Source organism: Columba livia, chromosome 18 (assembly GCF_036013475.1).
Source record: "Columba livia isolate bColLiv1 breed racing homer chromosome 18, bColLiv1.pat.W.v2, whole genome shotgun sequence".
NCBI lineage: Eukaryota > Metazoa > Chordata > Aves > Columbiformes > Columbidae > Columba > Columba livia.
The window spans coordinates 8,854,056-8,868,093 of NC_088619.1; the positions used below are offsets into that span (position 1 = coordinate 8,854,056).

The following is a 14,038-nucleotide window of genomic DNA, read 5'->3' on the forward strand; positions in this document are numbered from 1 at the left end:
CCTGTTCCTAAATAAAACCATGCTTTGGGGTGAACTCATCTGGGCAGCCAAGCACTGTTCTCTCTTCATATTGGGGACTGATCTCTGCTGAACAGGGCAGGTATCAGAACTGACATCTGTTTGTGATCACCCACACACTATACAAGTTGTAAAGGTTTAAAAATGGCCTTTTAAAATCCCTTTCTTGGACTAGACTGTTCCAGCAGACTCACAGATCTTTCAGTTTTGGAACACTTTTGTAGGGGAAAAAGTAATAAACGCATTTCCCCTGCGCAGTGTTATTTTGTGACAGCATCCCAGAAACCAGAATTGGAGAAGACTTGTTAAGTCAGCTAAACACTCCCCTGGGAGATGCAATACCAACCTATTTCTCAACAACGTATTTTCCAGTAATTTGTCCGGTACTTTAACACCAGTTTTGTTTTTAAACAGAGGTCTGACCTTGCTGCCTGCCTGATTCGCATCAGCGTTTTCATTGAGTAAGAGAGCAGCCTTGATCTCTCCTCCCCTGAAATTATCATTAATTCCTTAATATACAGGTAGAAAGCACGAGGGCTGCAGAACCGTGCAGTTATGCCACACTGAACACTACCTGAGGCTGTGGAAGGAAGAGGTTTGAACACACTGGTATTTCTTTAAACTCCTAAATAAGTCTGAAACTTCTTAACGCCCTCCTAAATTGCAGTTTGTGTCTGGGTGAGATCACTCATGCTCTTGTCCAAAAATGTGGATTTTTTTGGACTACATCAGCAAATCCCACACGTGGCTCATGCTTCTGTAAGCAGGGCTATAAATACAAATAATGCAGCTGGGATTTATCTTGTAAGTTGGAGTCGGTGTAATGCTCTCAGGCAGAGCTGATCTCCCTGTTGCACCAGTTTGGTGTCCAGGAGAAGGCTGCGAACAAGCAGATTCCCCCCTAGCCCCAAGCAACGGGGCTTTGCTTACTTTTGTGCTGCTGCAAAGTCATTACAAAGTGCGGGACATTTCCTTTCCCTCTGGACGACTCCTGCCTGACACAGTGGAGGGAATGATGCTGAAATCACGTTCTCCAGGCAGCTGAAAAATCATGTGAAACTCAACTGAGAAGTTTGTAGGGGAAAAATAAAGACGTGGTGGTAGTGGCAGACAAGGGGTTAGTGGCTGCCAGGAACACTTATCCTTGCTGGACCCAAGTACCTCCCGACCCTGGCAGTTTGCAGCTTGACACGTTTGCAGGGTCCTCGGTGCATCCACGTCTCCCTCGCTTTATGCTGTCTCACCCTGGGGCTTTTGTAGTCAATAGAAATATTGTTGGAGTTGCCAATATCCTGCCAGGAGAGGCTATGAATATGCAGGAATTTGGGGCAGTGTCTGTGTATAACCATTATGCCTTCACACTTTCTTGGAAGGAACTCATTAATCTCTCATACCATGCTAATAAATTAGGGAGGTGGGGGACGACTCCTCAAGGTTACCCAGTGTCAGGAGGGAGGTCAGAGCAAGCTGGTAGGGGGGATACAGCCAGACCTGGCTCTGCAACTCCTCTGCTGTCCTTCCAAATCTCTCAAGCCAACCGTTCAGCTCTCCTGCATCCATCCACTTTGCTGCTTCCCTCCTGCTTGTTCAGATGCAATTAGGAGATGCAGAATAAGGGGGAGCCAAGGGTCAAGGAGGCGGTAAAGTGATTACAAGATGCTGCAAATGGCTGTGCCATAAATACTCCAATGATGAAAAATTAGATGCCAGTCACCTCAGGGTTATTGCTGGCCTCCATCTTTCTCTTGTTGTGAAAAATGATAATGGAAATGTATTTACCCCGGAGAGTGCAAGCTTTCCGCTGGCTGCAATCCTGCACACCCCAGGCATGCCAGAGACTGCAATCCTTGCACCGAATGACTTTCTGAAAACATTTTGTACACGTATTTCTTCACTTTAAGAGGAGGAAGAGCTGGTTTTCCAAGGTGTTCTTTCCAAAATGGGAAGTTCCTGGTGCTCAGAGGTGGGTTGGCTCCAGAAACTACTGTGGCCCTGAGTCAGGGTGGGAAGAGGAGAGCAGCACCCGCGGTACTGCCTTGACATCCATGTGCTGCTTGTGCCTTGGCCTCCCAGCATGTGGTGGCTGCTCAGTTGGTGGCTGGTCCTTGGTGTGCTGGGTGCCCAGCAAGATCAAAGCTTGCAGGGACATCAGCTGGGACAAGTACACTGGTTTGCTGGGTGGGCAGTCAAAAGCAAGCTCCCATAAACTAGTGATGGACTAGAACCTTTGAAAATCCCTAGATCATACTCAGATTCACTAAACAAAGTAGCTTTGGGGGCACAGGCGCTTCTTTCCATCTCTTGCAGGTTTTCCATTTGGAAGAAGCGCTGGGAGCATTGTGGCATAGGAGCTGTGAGTGGCAGCAGCTCCGTGGGTGCGGGTGGGTGAAACGCCACTCGCTTTGCTGGTGAAAACCATCCTGGCAGCAGCTGAGGTCCGATTTCTGGGGAGATGCCTCCTCCCTGCTTCAGGGTACTGGGCGAGAGGTGGGTGAGGGCTCCGTCATGCCAGCGACGTGCTGCATGTGAGTTATGACTCTAACCCTCTGCCAGGTGTCCCGAGAGCGGCACGTTAATCACCAGAGCTGCTGTGGCAGCAGATGTAACTGCCCTTGTTTCTTTATCTATAAATATTCCTTATGGGATGTCTGGCGGTTGCATCTTCCGTCCGTTGTGACTTTCTGACTCTACAGGGGATCTGGAGGTTAAAATCCCTCTTGCCTCGCAACTTCTTTGAGCAATTCTTGTTCTGTTGCTGGTTTATCTCTTTTCAACCAACTTTAAGAGCTTTGTTATCGCTTGTCTGCTGATAACTTGCTGCCTATCAGCACAGCCCCTGCTGCAGCCCTGCCTCCAGCCTTGAGAAGCTGTGCATCTTCAGCTTTATTTATTTCTTTTTCCAGCTCTCTAAACAGCTCCTTCCTGAACAATCAGACTCCTTTCATATATTTATATTTGTACTGTCCACTGCAAGGGGTAAAGCTTTACCGACGAATGCTTGGATTGCCGCCCTCACTGATGTGCCATCTGGTTCTCTCTAGCTTGAGATATGAGCTCATGCTGGAGAGAAATGTGGCCTCATCACCCTAGTGAAGGGGAGGAGAGGTGGCAGAGGGGACACCGTGTTGCACTCAAGACCCCATCCCCTTGATGGATTTTAGCTGAAAAACACTGAGGCCCTGGCATGAGCAACTGGAGCCCATTGCAGGATCATGTAGCAGTTGCCATGACTCAAAGTGGGTGCAGAGGAGCTACCAGAGGCTGCAGGTGAGTATTGGTGAAGCTGCAGGTAGCTCTGAAATGTTACAAAGCTCTGCCTGCTTTATCCAGGAGTCCCAGACAGGAGTGGGGGAAGCAGTTTGCGTTTAATATTTCTAAGTCAGCCCTAAAAATTCTCTGAGGATGCAAATAGGAGCACCAGTTTGTAAGACACTGCTCTTCTGAAGACGATAGGTCTGGTTCAAACTTCCAGCCAGGGATAAAACCTCTTACCCGTGTCAGTGCTGGCAAATCAAGTTCCGGTTTTGGGTTTTATCTCCTAGATGTCTCTTTCGACATACTCTAGAGGAGAGTACCTGAGGTGGGAACAGGTCAGCCAGTCCCTGCCTTGCTTAACGTCTTGTTTGTTTGCCGTACTTGCAGAGTCTGGTTTTGTTGTATTGTTTTGTCTGTGCCTTCTAGCGCTCATCTGGGTTGTGAAATAGCTCTGAGCTCAGGGATGTCTTGCAGAAGCAGAGCGGGTGTCAGAATTGCCACTCCTGAGAGCGTGTATGAAATGTCTGCTTTTTCCTGCCGTGCTCAAGGAGACTTTCCTTGTGACTGAGCACTGAATCAGGCAAAGCTTCCTCTGGGAGGTGCTTCGTCCTGTCGGTATCATGCTTTGCTATGGGAATGCTCCGTACCCCTGTATAAAACACTCAACTCTCAGCTTTACAGCCAAGGTTGCAAAGCCTGTGAAGAAGAGCGATCCGTGTTGTTAAATCAGTATCTTTCTTTTAAAATGTCAAGCTTATTCCCCATTAGAGCAGGGTTGTTTGCTGTACTGTCTTGCGGGGGAGAGGTACTGTTGCTCAACAGTTGTGAAATCAAATGATCATCAATATTGCAGAGGTGGAGTTGATACTGTCCTGAAATGAACTTTGTGTGGGATGTTGGCATTTCTATCCAGGGGAAGCAAGAGCTGCCAAGGAAGGATTTGGTTTGGGGTGAGTTCTGGTTCTGAATGAGGGTGAGTAAAGCTGGGAGGAGGAGAAAAGGAAAGGGAAGGGTAGATGGGGTTTATGCCCAAAGGGAGATAGTTAAGGAGAGAGCACTACAACATCTCTTTACCATCTTCATATTAAAACTGAGGGATGCTTTGCCCCGTATCTGAGACTTATTGATTTTGCATTGGTATGATAGCCCTGTGCCACACAAATGCATTTATCCAAAAACTCTCCAACTCTTTTTGCTGTGCTCCTGGTGTATTTGCTGCGTTTAACAAGGTTAATCCTCACTTTGATCAGGTGAATATCCTGCTTCTGCTCAACCTGTCTGAAAGTTTCCAGGCTCTGAATCAGCAAGAAACAGTAGCTACTGTTTTTAATTCACTACTCAGCAAGCACCGAAGACTGATGCAATTCTTACAGATGAATTTGCAGAGCATGAAAACAAGCGAGTTGTGATGACAGTAAGGGATGAAGCTGGTTTTCGGATGGTCCTCTTGCAAATGTATGCAGGCACCGGCCGTAATGCTGTAACTACTGCATCTAATACATGAATCAGCTGCGTTTGGGATGCTAATTGCGCTTCCTGAGCTGTATTGGCTTTTTCTGTGAACACCGCATGCTGGGAAGCAGATGAAAGCTATTGAACTGTACTGGTTGAGAGTGATATATGGACCCTTCAGGTCAGTAAAGAACCTGTTCAGTCAATAGAGCCCTCAAACCGGCTTAAAGCATCTTTAAATGGTCTGAGAGACTCTTGGCATCAGCTGGCCACCACTGAGCGGGTGAGAGCTCTCCTGGGGGTCCTCTTGGCTGAAACTAAGCTGATAAAACCAGCCAGATGTCCTATTAACGCTTCGTCATACTTTTTCTTTTGTCAGATAAGCCAATAAACGAGGTTATGTAACCGAGTTTTAACATAAGAGCTTTAATAAAATATACTTTTAGAAATATATAGAAATACATTGCAGGCAACGGTAAGCCCCAGCTAGTTTCCCTTGTGGCAAGAAGACTTGAGTTGACCAGCCTACTTTTCGCTTTGAAATACTAAAAGCTGACAGGTGCCGAGGCTGGGGAAGTGGCGTTTGCTGAGTAGCTGGCTAAGGGGAGCTCCCAGACCTTGGTGCTTGTGCTGTTGTGGCGTGGCTGGGTGGGAGGGATGGGTTTGAAGACCCTCCCAGGGGCAGAGCAAACTGATGTGCTGCTGGTAACCCCTGCTAGGCTGCCGGGCAGGGTGGGATTTGGGGTGACAAGCTGCTGTTCTTTCCTCTACACTCCCTGGCTTCAAATTTTCTGGTTGGAAACATCAGTAAAAGCCAGAAGAATTCTGGTTTTATTGGGTCGTTCTCAGGATGGGTCTTTGTGCTGGTTTTCAGCGTGAGAAAGGAAGAAAAAGTAAAGAATTTTGCGTTTTTTCCATTTATTTGCTGTGTGGGGGCTCTGCAGCAAGCCTGATGACTTGTCTGGCCTTTCCCATTTAATGGAGGAGCTTGGAGAGAAATTAGGGAACCACTGTTAACAGCCAGTGTGTGCAAAAACACAGTAAAGGTTTCTCTCTGCCATCCTGTGAATATAAACAGCATTTGATAGATCTGATGCTCTTTCTTAGCCAAAGGGAGGATTTCTTTACCTTGCTTAAGTTTAACAATAAATCAGCCATGTACGCCTGCTTGTTTCTAATGGAAAGTCACTTCATTAGTAGAAAAATCTTTAATCAAAGTAGACTATGCTCGTTCTGCCTTGAGTTAATTTGCTGAAGCTTAGGAAGAGAATGATAAACTCCTTGAAGTCATCTCAGCTAGCTCAAGAGGTGAACTGGAAAACCTGGGAGAGCTTTTTGATGTGCCGGAGCTCTGCATATTTGATTTCTGGCAGGGCTGACTTGTGCAGTTCTCAGTGTAGGTTTTGGATTGTTTGAATAGCACGTGTAATGAAGCACTTTGTAAATTATATCCCTCTGGGGGAGACTTGAGCTTGCAGAACATCAGGTGGAAAGTTTGGGTATATGTCTGAGGTGCTTATTTGGGCTTACTTTTTCCTTAGGGAGAAGTTATGAAACTAATTAACTTAATGGGTCGGAAGAGCATTTAGGTGTCTGGCACACTGAGGTAGAGAAAGTAGAGATCCTCCTTCTAAGCATCATGGCCTCTTCCCATCCTTTTGAGGATGTGTTTTTAAACAGGCTTCCTGGTCTTGGGACTCTTCTGAGGGTTGATGATGAAATTAGCTCTAATCCAGGGACTTGCCCCTTGTGTCCTGATTATTGGGAAGGAACGGATCCCTCTTTCCCGGCCTGTGCTCCATCCCACAGAGCTGAACACAATTTCACTTTGAAGTGATGTTAATGTGGCTGTTTAATGTCCTTTTCTGCCCTACCTTTCTCCCCTCAGGCAGTCCGGTGTGTGATGTGTCTTCCCTTTCTAAAAGTGGTTGGCACAAATCTCTGCATAGCAGGGCAGCCTCATCTCATTGCAGGCCTTAGCATCGTTTGTATTGATCTGTGGACATCCATCGTGGTTTGCTAATAGGCATCAAGTGGAAAAGGTAATACATTTCTATTGCATTTGAATTCATCTCTCACTTTATTCCTTTGGACCAGCTCCAGGATCTTGTTAAGAACAGAAGACACTAATCATTTTAAAGGACGGGAGGGGAATCCAACTGTTCAGGCACCATGACTTGTGTCTCTTCCCCATGAGTAGTCAGGCTCACAGAGGGCAGAGTTGAAGGAGTTGCTCAATGGATTGTTTAAGATGCTCTGAGTGCTGGAGAACAACTGCAGACAGTGGAGTGTAACAGCCAGCAGAATTCCAGAAGTTCGGGAGCATGTAGGACACCAAGACACCCAGCACCTAATGACACTTTTGATGCTTTTCAGCAACAGAGCCCCATATCCACCTTAACATGGTCCTTTCCTCAGTGCTTAAGACAAATCCAGGTTTTGGACCCAGCTGCTTCAGTGCTCAGCGATCTTGTGTCAGTCCTTGCCATGGTTTGAGGTGCTGCTTTGCCAATTGGTTCCGGTGCATTCTAATTTGCAGAAGACACCTGTTCCTTAATTACCACCATCCTTCGTCCGTCTCTCTTTGTTTCCGCTCTTTCTGACGCATGAGCTATTAACACGATTTGAAGGGAGGTTGTGTTGTGCAGTGTTTGCATTGGGAGGGGAGGATCAAAGATATTAGTCACAAACTTGAGAATAATTTCCTGTAAGAGACTTGGTGTCTACTTGATTTGCTGTGGGTCCTTAACCTACGTCTCTCTTTAGACTAAAGTTTATTTAGTCCTTTGGGGTTTGTGCACTATTCTAGGACAGAGTGGTGATCTGCAGAGGGCAGAGAGTAGAGTTAAGCTCTTGGTTAGAAAAAAGGAACAAGAGGGAGAAGAGTAAAAAATACTTGTAAATGGCTGGTTTGCTTCTATGCTAAAACTCAAAGTGTCTCAACTATTACGGCTGTTTTACTTCTTAATTTTGCTGGTTATGCCTGTGTTGTATTCTGTGTGGTTTCGGTGTTTCCTCCAAGGATCCTCAATTGCTTCACACATCTGAATTCTGTGCACGCTTTCTTTTTTTTTTTCCCCCAGCAGAAAAACAAGACTTGGTGTAAATGATGGCCGTAGGTCAGAACATGTCTTGACCGAGCGACGTGTGAAACCAAGGGTTCTCTCCTCCGGTCCCCTTCTGGGTTTACTTTGGTCGTTCGAGAATACTTGTGATGCAAGGCATTTCCAATTTGCCTTGCAGATATTCTGAAGCTGTCTCAAAAAGGGTTTCTTGGGGTTGTACTAGTCTTAAAATAGCTTGGGTTCTGTTCTGTCACTGACTCTGTTGGGGTCGACAGGGACCTTGAGGCTCCACAGCCTGCCCTTTTGAGTCCCAGTTCTTCCCTTCTGGTGACACCTTTCTTCGGAACTGCTTTAAGAAGTCAAGGAAAAGAGCAATGTGTAAATATTAATGTTGAGTATTTGTCTTTAAAATCCCTTTGGGTTACTCAACAAATCTGCACAGTGTGTGCTGTGGCTCTATAGATTCTGCTTCCTTACAGCTTTTGGACCTGCTAATACATCGCTAGCCCGTGCCACCCCATGGATGACGGGCAGGACTCTCTCCTGGAACACCCATTTTTGTCTTCCTGTTGCAAGTAGCTTCTCTCAGTTCATATTCAGACCTCAGTCAAGGTCTGTTGTCTTCCTGCAGTGAGGCCTTTTCTATCTGGACCAGGTAGATCTCAGATGGTGCTGCCCGGGACACGGCTGCTCTGGGCACGGGCTGGCAGCACAGTTGCCCTGTGTGCTGTAGGAGCGTGCTGGAAGAAACTGGCATGGGAAGCTGTGTAGTCCTCATTTCCAGCTTTGTTTGTTACATTTTGCAACCCAGCTGAAAAAGGTGCAACAGATAGGTACTGCAGCATACCCCAGTTTAGTTCGCTAAGAAACCCTGGTCTCAGTACACATCTAAGAGGGCAGTGAAGAAAGATCTCTTCTCACTTACAGTGTCTTTAATTTCCACACTGAAATAAGTTTGTTCTTGTGAGTGTCTTTTTGATTTTCCTCACGTTGCACAGGTTTTCAGCTTCCAAGGCAACAGTTAACACTATAAGCTCCCTGCTGTAAAACAAGCAACTGAAATCATTGGAAAAACCATTCTGGGCAGACCTGGCTTTATCATCGTGAAGCCTGGGACACCCCAAGCTGCTCTGTCAACACTAATGCAAGCAGACTGGTCACGGCTATTGCTATCCAGACCTAAACTGAGCATGTACCTGGGCAAAGAGGCCACAATTTAATATTTAATGTTCCATAAGGCTGTGCTGAGAGCTTTTACTGAAATGTGTTGGGAAAGGCGTGCTGTACTGGTGATAGCGAGCGGCTGGGAGCCAGGAGGATCCTGTGCTCTCCTGCTGCCCGAGGCATGTTCTCTGATACCGAGCAGCTTGCTTGACCCTCCGTGTCTCAGCCAACCTAGATGCAAAATTAAGCAGCAGAGAAAGCTCTGTGACAAACAGACGTGTCTGGAGGTGAACTTTCAAGGCGAGCTTTGCTTTACTGATAAATTCGTCTTACTAGCGGGATTTCTGGGTTTTAACCTAATGCGTATTTTCGTTGTCCTTCCAGGCAGCGTTCACTCTCCTCCTGGGTCCTTTCACCTTCTTCAATGTGCAGAAGACCAAGTATCTTCAAATCATGACGTCCCTCATGAGGTGGATAGGTGAGTCTTGGCCACCTCTTTACCACAGATGGAATCTGAGTCACGCCACCAATGCATCTTTTTGGCAAGTTATTCCTGTTTGGAAGCAATTGCTTGTCAAAACAACCTCTTTGAGGAAGATTATCTAAGCCTGATAAATATTTGAGGAAGAGGATTTTTGTTCTAGTCTGAAACTTCTGATTGAAACAAAACAAATTGTCCTCAATCAGACATGAGCTGGTAGATGAATTTTTAATCTGGTTTGTGTGCGAGGCAGAAGTAATTTGGAAGAGTCTCCTGTGTGGGGGGTAAGTGTGATACCCACCAGTCGCTGTTCAGCAGTAAGTTTCTCATTCTCTCAGCATGTGTTCAACAGACATTGAACTATCTTTGTTTTGTTCTGAGAACAAAAGGCACCTCTGTCAGACTTTCCACCCTTAGTTTTATCATCTGTTTGCATTTTTTTTCCCCCGAGTCTTGCTTTAGCATAGGATGTGCTGCACTGGAAACCCCCAAACCAATCTGTGGTGGTGTTGGGAAGCTCCGCTCTCATGAGTGCTCTCCAAAATCTTACTGCCAAGCACTTCTGGGAGGACAGATAATTCCCTTAAGGGAAATAAGACATTGTGATTTTTTTTTTGCAGTGCCTTTCTCATCCAAAGCTTTAGCTGCCTCACATCTGACTTGCATGTGTACATGCCCCTAAGGGCTGAGGGCATTGTGTGTGTTACAGAGGCTTATGTCGAGGTTTGTCTCATTCTGTGTGACCTGGACAGTGTAACGGATATTCAGGGCTAACAGAGGGGATGTTACAGCACCAGCAGCATTTCTGCAGGTTAACCGTCTCCTGGTTCATGGGTCTAGACCATTTAAGCACAGAATTATCTGTGTTTGTGCCTATCACTGACCTGGAACAGGAAGAAAAGCTGATTCTCAAGCTGTTTCCCACGACACACACATACTTGACCTGACTTTGGTTGGGCATTGACCCTGTTGTGTGAGTTCAGAGGCCTGTGATCCTGTTGGGAAGTGGCTGGCAGTCACTGCGGAGGAGCGGAGATCCTCTCTTCTGGAGAACATCTGAGATGGGGTTAAGCAGTTGTCACCCAGCAAAATGAGGTTGGATTTTAAACCCTCAAGTCTCAGATGCTGTACATCTGGAGTTAATGAATTCTGACCTTGGATGGTGTGAAAATCCCAAGTGTCTGTTTTCCCTTTTGTTGTCTGAGCACATAAAAGGTTTGAAAGCCCCCATGTTCTTCAGAGAAAGAGGCTATCTCATTAAGGGATATTAAATAAAGTTTCGGTGTGGGTTTTTTCTTTTTTTTAAAAGAGTAATCTCTGCTCAGCTCACTGGCCTGTTTCCAATCACCCTGCCTCCTCTTTCCTGGTAAAGACATCAGTCAGATCTCATCTTATCTGTGTGACAACCTGACGCCTGCTTGATCTGCCGTTGGTTTCCCTATAGCTGGCTCCTTCCAGTTTGAGGATTGCTAAACCTTGGCGTAGAGGCAAAACTGTTTCTCTTTTTCATCGCTTGATGGAGAGGGACAAAGGCAGTGTTTGGAGAAGTGTAGAGGAAATTCATGCTTTAGCCTGATTGATTCTTGCGTCAGCACGCCAGGGAACAGCCGCCCCAGATAATGATATTTAATGACCCTGACAGCACCTCAGTGGCTACTCAGAGCAACGGATTCCGTATGTGTACAATGAGGGATAGATTTATTAGGAAAGACGATTTATCACCTAGGCATGTGATGCAGGGAGCAGAGAAAAGCTCTTGCTGCAGATTCCGGAATGAGGATGGATCCCGTACTGCTGAGATTTGTCAAGCTGGCTTCTCCCATGTCCTCACATCACCACTGTCCCCTCCTCCAAAAGCAGGGTTGCGAGTTAAACGCGGATTGATCTTTTGTTGGTGCTTAGAGAGCTTAGATCCTACAGAATGGTCTTGGCTATTGTTTTGTGGTCTCCTGAACTTGTTCTGCCTGAATGCCAATGGCCAGATGTGGACTCTCTGTCCTGCTATAATCTGTGCCTTTTCTTCATCTTCCTTGAGTTGTTTTTAGCCATGTCAAGGTGGTTCTCCTTCTGCTGAGCACTCAGAGCTGAACACCGGAGCTGCCAGCCTGTTTGTGCTGGGTAGAAACCTCCCACATGGACAGTGGCTTATTCAGCTTACCTGTGCTTGCTATGGGTGGGAAGCTGACCCATCCTTTGCATCACGATTTGAAAAAACCGAGCCTACTTGATGAGCGGGGAGGTCAGTACAGGCTTTGCAACGTGCCTACTCCAGGACTCAGCCTTTTCCCCAGCCGGGTGAAAAGCCCCCGGATTTCGGAGCTGATGTAAAGCTACACTGCCCCAGGTGTACTGGTAATTCGTATGACAGTGTCTGAGAGGATGGTTCTTGGCAGCGGGGAGAGCTCGCTGTGTGTGAAGGTCATTTCTGCCGGTGTTTTTAACAGTGTCAGCCTTGCCTTTGAAAGTTGCTTTTCCTCTTTCTCCTGATCTAAGTGATAATCAAATGTCACTCGCCTCTTTCCAGAGCCTCGTGCTCATCGCAAGAAGCACATCAGCTAACAAAGCCTACGGCGGTCTCTTTCCACACCTCATGGACAAGAAAAATTTCATTCTGTCTCTGAAAAATTCAGCTTTAAACTCTGACATGTGAACTAGAAATTAAAAATGGGCGAGTTTGAAGAACATGGGGACGCAGCAGGGATCAGCCCTTCATCTGGTTGTTTTTTACCTCCCAGGATAAAGGTGCCAGGACTGGCACCTCTGAAGTCTCTAAAATGAGCAAGTTGAAGAAGGAGCTTGCAAGCCCAAGTGCTGCACGGCTGGAGACCCCAGACAGATGGGCTCCGCTTATCTGGGCCTGCGGAACGCGGAGAGCTCATCTGGAAACACAGCCGGCATGGCGAGGCATCTCCCTGTCAGGACTGGTAGGAGCACAGAGCGTGGATCTGCGTCTCCAGGTGCAGTGGGTGGCACAGAGGGGGCTTCCAGAGCCACTAAACCTTCTGCAGAGTCACAGCATACACACTCAGGTGCAGAACTGCTTGCCGCCTCACGTGGGCGAGTGCCAGCAGTTAAATTCAGTGCAGCAGTCGGCACTTGGTCTGCTGGGTTATCTGTGCTTAGAGATCTCGGCTCTCTGGTGGGTGTGTAGGGGTTTGCCCACACAAGCTCTCACCCCTTTCTCAACTGGAATTGCTCCTCAACCTGCTTTGTCAGCCCTCTCCTTCATGTGTCCAAACTGCCTTGGCAGACAGAGCACAAGCGCCCTGATGGGTGCTACGGGGTGCCTGTCGTCTGTGCCCTTTCTCTAGGGAAAGGGAAGATCACTTATTTTAAATCCTGGTAATGGTCCTTAAGGTGAAGCTTTGATTTGAGTTAGGGCTAAAACCTTGTTGGCTCGCCCAGCTCTTGAGTGAGGATACTGGGAGCAGAGACAGGGCCCAGATGGGGTGCCCAGGTAAAGACCTCAGGAGGGTGAATTGTGCCCTCAGAATGGGGAGGCTGCCTTCCCCAAACTGAAACTCTTTCCTGCCTTCCATGTCAGCCTTGCAAGTGTGAGGCTGTTGTTAGCCCAAGTCCTTTACTGTTTTTGAAGCTTGCTTCCAGGTCTCTTACAAGGTTTTTGGAACAGTGCATCTCCAAGTAAGCCATCAAGAAATTAGAGCTGTTGGTATTTTCAATTCTGCTGTTTGGACTTCAGGCTCTTTTTTTCCTGGAGGGTTTAAATCTGCGGTGGTGATGGATTGCTCCCTAGAGAAACTTGAATATATAGCTGTTTGTTTGTTTGTTTGTTTGTTTTTCTGCCTTTTCTCCAGTCCTGAACAAGTAGGTGGTGTTGGGGGTGAGCTGCTGGAGGGCTCAGCACAGCAAAAGGGACTGAGCCGGCCAAGTCTGGTGCGCTTCTCAAAGCAGAGGGGACACAGCTCACTTGGGCACAGCCCTACCTCTTTATTACTGGATAATATTGGATAATAACTGTCTAGCAGCATCATGGGAAAGGATATGGATTAGGAAAGATAACAAAAGGACAGGGCTTGGTGCAGCTCAGCTGCAAACATTGGGCTATTGTGTATTAAGCAGCTAACCCGATTAACTGCAGCCTGTTGCAGCCCGAGATGCCTGGCTCTATAGGTGAGGACTGTTGGCCTTAAAGACATGGGTAGCATGATTATCACTGCTCTTATTGAATAGTCTCTGGCAAATGCTCCCAGACAGCTCCCACGTGGGACATTTGCTCTATGTGCTGTTCCTGATGCTGTATGGTAGTTATTAGAAAGTATTGTATTTTAATAAAAAGAGGAATAAACTTCTCAGTTTGGTTGCTGCAGGCTCAGTTCTCTCTCCCTGTAGCACAGGCAGATCATACCATGTCAATTCAAGTTACTGTAGCCCTCGAGATGGATCACTCCCAGCTCTGCCCAAACTGCGATCTCACAATTACATATCCAGAAATAAGATCTCTCCCCTGGCTCTTTCCCCTGGTCACTAAGAAGGAGGGAAAAAATGACAAGAATAGCCAAGGAGTGTTTGCTGAGCTTTTTTTTTCTCTCCCCCTTTCCCTCCTGTCCCATCCCCTTCCAAAGTACATGGTAGAAGACTTCTA

At 46.9% G+C, this 14,038-nt stretch overlaps 1 protein-coding gene across 3 annotated transcripts in view; it reads left to right on the forward strand.

Annotated features, from left to right (window-relative positions):
* The window catches only part of TMEM104 (transmembrane protein 104), a 43,882-nt gene that overhangs the window by 18,849 nt on the left and 10,995 nt on the right, over window positions 1-14,038 (forward strand). For all 3 annotated transcript variants that reach the window (XM_065034885.1, XM_065034886.1, XM_013367206.3), the window contains exon 9: window positions 9,339-9,432. In XM_065034885.1, coding sequence (XP_064890957.1) covers window positions 9,339-9,432 — 94 coding nt within the window. The remainder of the gene's footprint in view (window positions 1-9,338; window positions 9,433-14,038) is intronic.